The following is a 7836-nucleotide window of genomic DNA, read 5'->3' as shown; positions in this document are numbered from 1 at the left end:
TTCATGGAGTATTCTCGTGCATCCTTAAACAGAGTGGGCTAGTAATACCCACATTGCCGTATTTAGCTTGCGGTAGTCCATGCAAATACGCCATCAGGTGATGGTCGTTTGTGGTATCAGCTCATTATTTGCGTTGGGGACTACCGTCATCCCACCTTTTTTTGGCACGCACTGCATGGGGTTGACCCACATGCTGTCTGCTATCGGATAGATGACGCCTGCATCTAACCACTTGATTATCTTCTTCTTAACGAATCTTTCATCACAGGGTTGAGTCTGTACTGATTTCGATCGATCCCTTGTGGTTTTCTTTGAGACGAATTCAATGCATACAGTATGCGAGGCTAATTCCTCGAATGTCTGTGAGTGTCCATCCAATCGCTCGCACATATTTTCTCATAATGCTCAGCAACACATTCTTCTGTTCTTCATTAAGTTCAGAGGAAATAATTACTGGCAACTTTTTATTCTGCCTCAAAAATGCATACTTTAGGTTGTTAGGCAGGGTCTTCAGCTCTATTATTGGTGGTTCTTTAAAGGACGGTTGCGTTGTTCTTCTTTCTTCATTTACTGTTGGCTCTTCTTCGTCAGGAAACTTCATGGCACGGATGATGTCGAACTTGAGCTTCTGTCCATTCACGCTCAAGGTGATCTCTCCTTTGTACACATCAATTTGAGCACGACCTGTTGATAAAAAAGGTTGCCTCAGGATACTAGGCACATCCTTGTCGGCTTCGTAATCTAAGATGATGAAGTTACCTGCTAATATAAATTTGTCGATCGTAACCAGCACGTCCTTCACTTTCCTTTCTTGATGCACCAGAGATCTATCTGCTAGTTGGAGAGTCACGGTCGTGGGTGCAAGTTGCCCTACATTCAACTACTTAAAGATTGACAGAGCCATCAAGTTGATGCTGGCTCCAAGGTCACACAATGTTTGCCCGATGTACAGTCGTCCAATGGAGCAAGGTATAGTAAAACTTCTAGGATCACTCAGCTTCAGTGGGATTATAGATTTCGAGCTCTGCATCAAAGCCACCGTGGCAAACTTACCAGTGCTTCTCTTCTTGGTTACCATATCGTTTAGAATCTTTGTATATGCGGGCATCTCCTCAATCGCTTCAGTGAACGGAATATTAATATGCAATTGTTTTAACATAGTCATGAAGCGTTGGTACTATACCTCGTCATTCTTCTTCTTTCTGAGTCTCTACGGGAAAGGTGGAAACTATACTCTCACGGTCCCTTGCTCTTTTGGCTCTGAGGTGGACGCAATTTCTGGCTCTATCACTTCTTTTTCTTTTTTTTCTTCTCGAGTCACCGTAATCTTGGGTTTCAGCATAATTGGAGTCGTTCGACTAGGCTCCTTCCTCTCCCCCACCACAGTCTTTCCACTACACAATGTCACAACTTGATATTGTTCTTTACCTGATCCCCCTGGGTTGCGTGGGAGTTCTCTTGAACTCGGCAGGGCCCCTTATGGTCTATTCTTGAGTTCGTTCGCAATCTGGCCCATTTAAAATTCCAAGTTGCAGATGGACGTCACCTGGTTTTAAGCACAGTTTCGTTCTTCTCGATATATTTCTTCAACAAACTTTCCAAGGAGGAAGATTGCGGCGATTGCAAAATGCTGGCTTAACTACTCGTCTGACCGTTGTTTCGTGGAAAAAATCCGGGTGGCCCTTCTTTATGCGCCACTTATTGAAAATTTTGTTGCTGATTTTTCCACACAAAGTTGGGGTGGTTTCTCCACCCAAAGTTGTAGGTGTTAGAGAATAGATTATTTTTCACAAAATAAGATGACTGTGGGTTCTGCGGGCATTCTTCTATTGTGTGTCCTTCACTGCAAGTAGCACACCTTGCGACAGTCTGATTAACTGCGTTTACTTGCCCATTATGCGGTGTTGGGCTGTTGATTGCGATTCCCTGAATTAGGTTCATCATCATAGTCATCTGACTCTGAAGTGATGCGATAGCACCATTGTTTGCGTCGTTATCCTTTATTCTCAGTCTCTGATCGCTCTCTCTCCAGTCCTCGTGATTTTTAGAGATGCGATCCAGGATGTTCTTAGCCTCATCATATGTTTTGTCTAGCAGACCACCAGCGGCTGCCGCATTGGCAGTGGTCTGCAAAGGGGGATTTAATCCGTGATAATAGATCTCCATTCGCAAGCAGTCTGGTAATCTGTTGTGTGGGTAGTCCATTACCAGCCTCTTAAACCTCGCCCAGGTATCGCTGAGCGATTCTCCATGTCCTATTCAAAATTGGTTATTAATATCCTTCTCCTGGTGTTCTCAGTGAGTGGGAAATATTTCTTCATAAACTTCTCTACGACTTGTTCCCAGGAAGTGATCTCCCTCGGTTCGAGAGAGTACGCCCATTTTCGTGCCTGATCACACAAATAAAAGGGGAACAAAGTTAGTTGAACTTCTTCGGTAGAGATATTCAGGAACACAAAAGTGTTGTAGATTTCTATGAAGCTCCGGAGGTGGGCGTGCGGGTCCTCGCCACGCCTTCCTCCAAACTTTGCAGCAGTCTAGATCATCTGCAGCATCACCGATTTCATTTCAAATCTAGATCCATCAAGGGTAGTCCTCATGATTCCTGGAGAGAAATCGTAGAGGTTTGGCGATGCATATTCTTGAATGCGCCGATTGCGATCGTTTTCCAGTAGGATTGGATTGGCCATGACATTGTTTTCGTTTGGTGCTCCGTTTTCAAACTGCTTCGCCATATCGTCTTTATTTGGTTGTTGTTATCGGTGACTATCTCTCAATCTTCGTCAGAACGTCCTCTCAATCTTTGGCTCGTAATTCGCCAGAGATTGAGAGCTGCAAAGAAATCACAAAAATTACCATTAGCACACTGATTTGCCTAAGTTCCCGGCAACGACGCCAAAAACTTGATGCGTCGTTTTATGTGATGAAATAATGGAATGAAATGCGGTGATAGAAATTCGTTGAGCAACAAGTTTTCTCAGTAGAATCCAAGTGTAAACCCTATTGAGTTTCCTGACAAGTCCAAGGTCGATCTCAGGGACTAAGGAAAACGGTATGCGGTGATAATTTTTAATAGACTTTGCGGTAACCAATAAATCAAATAGTTGTTTTGGGTTATTGTTTGCAGTATAAAATAAATGTATGCAGCGGAGTTGAGAAAAGATTGATTCTACGGTAGATATACTAAGTATGCGAAGGAACAGGTTGAGAAGGTCTTTAGCTAGTGTTACCCGAGAATGCGTCAGACTATACGATCATGCTATACTCATGCGACAGAAAATCATTTTCCAATGAAAATGCGATGCTCCTAGTTCTAGGATGCATGTGATGAATGTGATAATGTCCATAGAGCTTATTTCTAAGTCTCTACTTTTTTTCCTATGCGATGATGCAAGATGCACACAAAGACAAGGTGACCGCACACAATCATAGCCTATCTCTAGGATGCATATGATGTGTTAATAGCAAACAGTGCTTATTCCTAAGCTTCTATCTCTTGATTATGCATTCTAATCTGACTCTCCCAAGCCTAGATTCTGACCTGACTTTTCCAAACCTAGATTCTGTCCTTAGACTACCCTTTCGAGTATCTCTAATGGACGAATGATGCATACATAATACAAGATAATCGCATAGAATGAAGATCCCTAGTTATGCTAGCTAAGTGCTTCTCAAACCATTTGACAAATTTAGCTACTCATGCATAATAAACAAAGAGTGAACAGATATAAAGAAGTAAATTCCATTTCTATAGATAATTTTAAGTACAAAATGACAATGGAAGATAAGGATAGAGAGCCGGGTAGCAATCCCTTGCTTCCCAAGGCTTTTACACTGTCAACTCTATTCTGTTCAAAAGATATTCCTGTTTCCACAAAAGCGTCTCTCTGATCTCGATGCTTCCGACACTCTTCTAAGTTCACCGAAACGATCTCTCGGCACAATCTCGCTTCTCTCGCTTCCGCCTTAAATAAAAGAAAATATAAGAACGAGGCTACTTCTAACTATGGTGAAAATTGTCTAACCGTCGAACTCGACGAACGAACCCATTCTTTGAAGGTTGCCTTCGGTATTTATAGAGCTTTGGGGTGAAAGGCTTCTTCTCTCTTATGATTGCACTGATGGGATGAAATTAATTCTCTATCTGATGCGTCGAATATTTGTCATCGAAAAGTTGAATGTACTTGCTATAATAGTTCGTTAGCGGCTTGTCAACTTAATTCGGACTCGACCGTCATCAGCTTTCTGTCCCATCGTGATTTATTATGCTTTTCACCCAGATGCGCCCACCAAGTTGTGCCAGCTTTATGCGGCCATCCTTCTTGAGCAGATATTTGCGTGCACAAATCACCACAAAGCCTTGCGGTAACGTTGCACTCGGCCGTTGTCTTGTGATTGCATTTTCCGCATTGCATCAATGCATATTCTACATAAAAATACAAAAGTTAACTGTTTTCATGCGATGAACGCTTACAACCGAAATGTCATGAACTTAATGCTTTTGTGACATAATCCTATATATTTTATCAATGCAAACCTACATTGTTTAATAACTCAATACTGTAATAACGTGCATTTCTGCCTGTTATCATTAGTCTAGGCTTCGCATCTTTTTTGGTCATCAAATATCTTATCGTCGAGTGGTCTGTGTGGATTATCAATTTTGACCCCAACAAGTAATGTCTGAATTTTTCAATCGCAAAAATTACTGCTAAAAGTTCCTTCTCGGTGGTGGTGTAATTCGTCTGCAGGGAGTTTAATGTTCTGCTAGCATATGCGATGGGGTGTAACATTGTCTTTACTTTTTGTGCCAAGACTGCCCCCATCACATATCCACTAGCATCGCACATCAACTCGAATGGCTTTGACCAATCGAGTGCGATCAGAATTGGCGCTGTAGTCAAAGCGTCCTTTAGTGTTTTGAATGCGGTGAGGCAGTGTGAATCAAAATCAAAAGGTCTATCAGCTTCCAACAATGCATTCAACGGTCAAGCAATTTTGGAGAAGTCCTTCATAAATCTTCTATAAAACCCCGCGTGTCCTAAGAAACTCCTCCAAGCTTTCACATTTGCTGGAGGTGTAAGTTTTTCTATAGCTTCAATTTTTACTTTATCCACCTCTAGACCATCCATTAATTCCTTCTTTGACCATAAAATGACACTTTTCCCAGTTCAACACTAGATTGGTTTCTTTACATCTTTTTCAATATTCTCTCCAGGTTTTGCAGACAGATTTCATATGTTTTCCCATAGACTGAGAAATCATCCATAAAAATTTCAGCTGAGTCTTCAAGGTACTCGGAGAAGATTGCCATCACACACCTTTGAAACATACTAGGCATATTGCATAGTCCAAAAGGCATGCGACGAAAGGCGAACATTCCATATGGACATGTAAACATGGTCTAACCATTTGATGATTTCTTTTTTAACAACCTCTTTCATCGCAGGGTTCAGTTTGTGTTGAGGTTCTATCGAGCCTTTCTGGTTTTCTTCAAGCCGAATTCGATGCATGCAATGCGTCAGGCTAATACCTCTGATGTTTGCAAGCGTCCATCCAATTGCTCTAATATATTTCTTTCGAACACTAAGCAGTGCAGTTTCTTTTTCTTCAGGTAACGCAGAGGACATGATGACTGGTAAGGTTTCATTCTGGTCGAGAAATACGTACTTCAAGTAAGTTGGTAGAGTTTTTAGTTCCAGTGTAGGTGGTTGCTCTAAAGAGGGCTTCTGTGCTTTTCTTTCTTCATCCAAATTCAGCATTTCTTCATTCTTCAATATCTCTATTATTGCATGGCAAATCTCTATGGATCCTGCCGCATCCTCTCTTTCTTCATTTTCTTCTTTGGACTCTCAATCTTCAACGCAAGTGTGTTCATCATCGGAATCTGATAAGCCTTCTTCATCTGAGCTTCTTTCCATTGATGCTTATTGTGATTTGTCTCTTGTGCACATCTCTTTGAGCACGATCAGTGGACAAGAATGGTCGTCCCAATATGGTTGGAACATCTTTATCCGCCTCATAATCTAAGATAATGAAGTCTGCAGGTAGAATGAATTTGTCTATTTTTACCAAGACATCATTTAATTTTCTTTCAGGGTGCACCAAGGACCTATCCGCGAGTTGAAGAGACACCGTTGTGGGTGTTAACTGTCCTACATTCAATCTTTTGAAGATTGAAAGGGCCATTAAGTTATGTTTGCCCCAAGATCGCATAATGCTTGACCAATATAGATTCCTTCTATTAAGCAGGGTATTGTGAAACTACCTGGGTCACGCATCTTTTGTGGGATTATAGTATTTGATTCTTGTGTCAATGCCACCGTGGTGAATCTTCCCGTGCTTCTCTTCTTCGAGACATTGTCCTTAAAAAATTTGGCATACACTGGCATCTGCTCTATCGCTTTTATGAATAGAATATTGATGTGCAATTGTTTCAATATTTCCAGGAAGCGATGATACTGACCTTCATCATTTTGTTTCTTTTTCAGTTTTTGAGGAAATGAAGGTAGTTGTACTTTCAATGTTTCATAGTCTAGAGTCTTAGAGGTGATCGCATCTTCTTGTTCCATAGTCTCGGACTCATTTGACTCAGTTTGCGATAAATGTTTCTTTGATTCAATCGCAGGTTGCTCCTTTGACTCAGTCTTGCTAGGCTCCTTCCTGACTTCTATTGCCGTCTTTCCACTTCTTAAGGTGACTGCTTGGCATTGTTCTTTCCCTATATTCCCTAGATTGCATGGAAACTCAGTTGAGCTAGGCAATGTCCCTTGGGGTCTGTTCTTTAACTCTCCCACAATTTGTCCTATTTGAATTTCCAAATTGCGGATGGATGTAGCTTGGTTTTGATGGACTGTTTCATTCTTTTTGATATATTGCTTCAACAAGTTTTCCAAGGATGATGAGGATGGTGTTTGAGAGCTGCTAGCTTGATGTTGTTGTTGTCCATTAGTTCTACGGAAAAATCCTAGCAGTCCCTCCCTCTGAGCCACAGACTGACTGGCTTGCTATTAGTTGTTCTTCTAAGAAAAAATAGGGTGATTTTGCCACCCCAGGTTGTAAGTGTTTGAAAAAGCTATGTTTTTGATAAAGTAGATTGATTGAGGATTTCGTGGACATTCCTAAAAAGAATGTGATTCTTCACATAGAACATAGCTAGTGCTTGTTTGCTCTATCACATTGACTTGCCCATTTCGAGTTCCTGAATTTTTTATTGCGATGCCTTGCAACAATTTATCATCGTATTCATCTGATTTTGTAATGATGCAATGGCACCATTACTCACATTACCTTCTCTAGACTTAGTTCTTTGATTGCTTTCTTGCCAATCTTCATGGTTTTTCGAGATGCGATCAAGAATATTCTTTGCTTCGTCATATGTTTTGTCCAACAGACCTCCTACTGCTGCCGCATTGGTAGCTGTCTGCGATGAAGAATTGAGTCCATGATAGAAAATCTTCATTTTGAGGCAATCCAGTAATCCATTGTGTGGGCAGTCTCGTACTAGTCTCTTGAATCGCGCCCATGCGTCACTGAGTGATTCATCTTCTTCTTGTTCAAAATTGGTGATCAATTTTCTCCTTCTGGCATTCTCTGTGGGAGGGAAATACTTCTTCATAAACTTCTCCACAACTTGCTCCCATGAAGTTATCTCTCTTAGTTCGAGAGAGTAAGCCCATTTTCTTGCTTTATCGCATAGTGAAAATGGAAATAACATGAGTCGAACCTCTTTTGGGGAAATATTAGGGAACACAAAAGTATTATAAATTTCATTGAAGCTTCGTAAATGGGCCTGCACATCTTCACCATGCCGTCCTCCGAACTGTCTTGCTGTTT

The 7836-nt window shown here is 41.2% G+C and overlaps 1 protein-coding gene and 1 non-coding gene across 2 annotated transcripts; one reads left to right on the top strand and one right to left on the bottom strand.

Annotated features, from left to right (window-relative positions):
- Positions 1-5901: 5901 nt before the first annotated feature.
- LOC120069667 lies at positions 5902-7462 on the bottom strand. Its single transcript, XM_039021449.1, has 3 exons — positions 7291-7462; positions 6269-6730; positions 5902-6155 (listed from the first exon to the last, which is right to left on the bottom strand). Exons 1-3 carry the CDS (start codon positions 7460-7462, stop codon positions 5902-5904), a joined length of 888 nt encoding a protein of 295 aa, XP_038877377.1.
- A 16-nt stretch (positions 7463-7478) lies between these two features.
- LOC120069675 lies at positions 7479-7585 on the top strand. Its single transcript, XR_005479628.1, has one exon. It is a non-coding gene; the product is annotated as a small nucleolar RNA R71 (small nucleolar RNA).
- The last annotated feature ends 251 nt before the right edge of the window (positions 7586-7836 follow it).

This window comes from Benincasa hispida, unplaced genomic scaffold (assembly GCF_009727055.1).
Source record: "Benincasa hispida cultivar B227 unplaced genomic scaffold, ASM972705v1 Contig544, whole genome shotgun sequence".
Lineage (NCBI taxonomy): Eukaryota > Viridiplantae > Streptophyta > Magnoliopsida > Cucurbitales > Cucurbitaceae > Benincasa > Benincasa hispida.
Note: the sequence above shows the minus strand (reverse complement) of the source record. Positions and strands in the feature narration are given on the sequence as shown.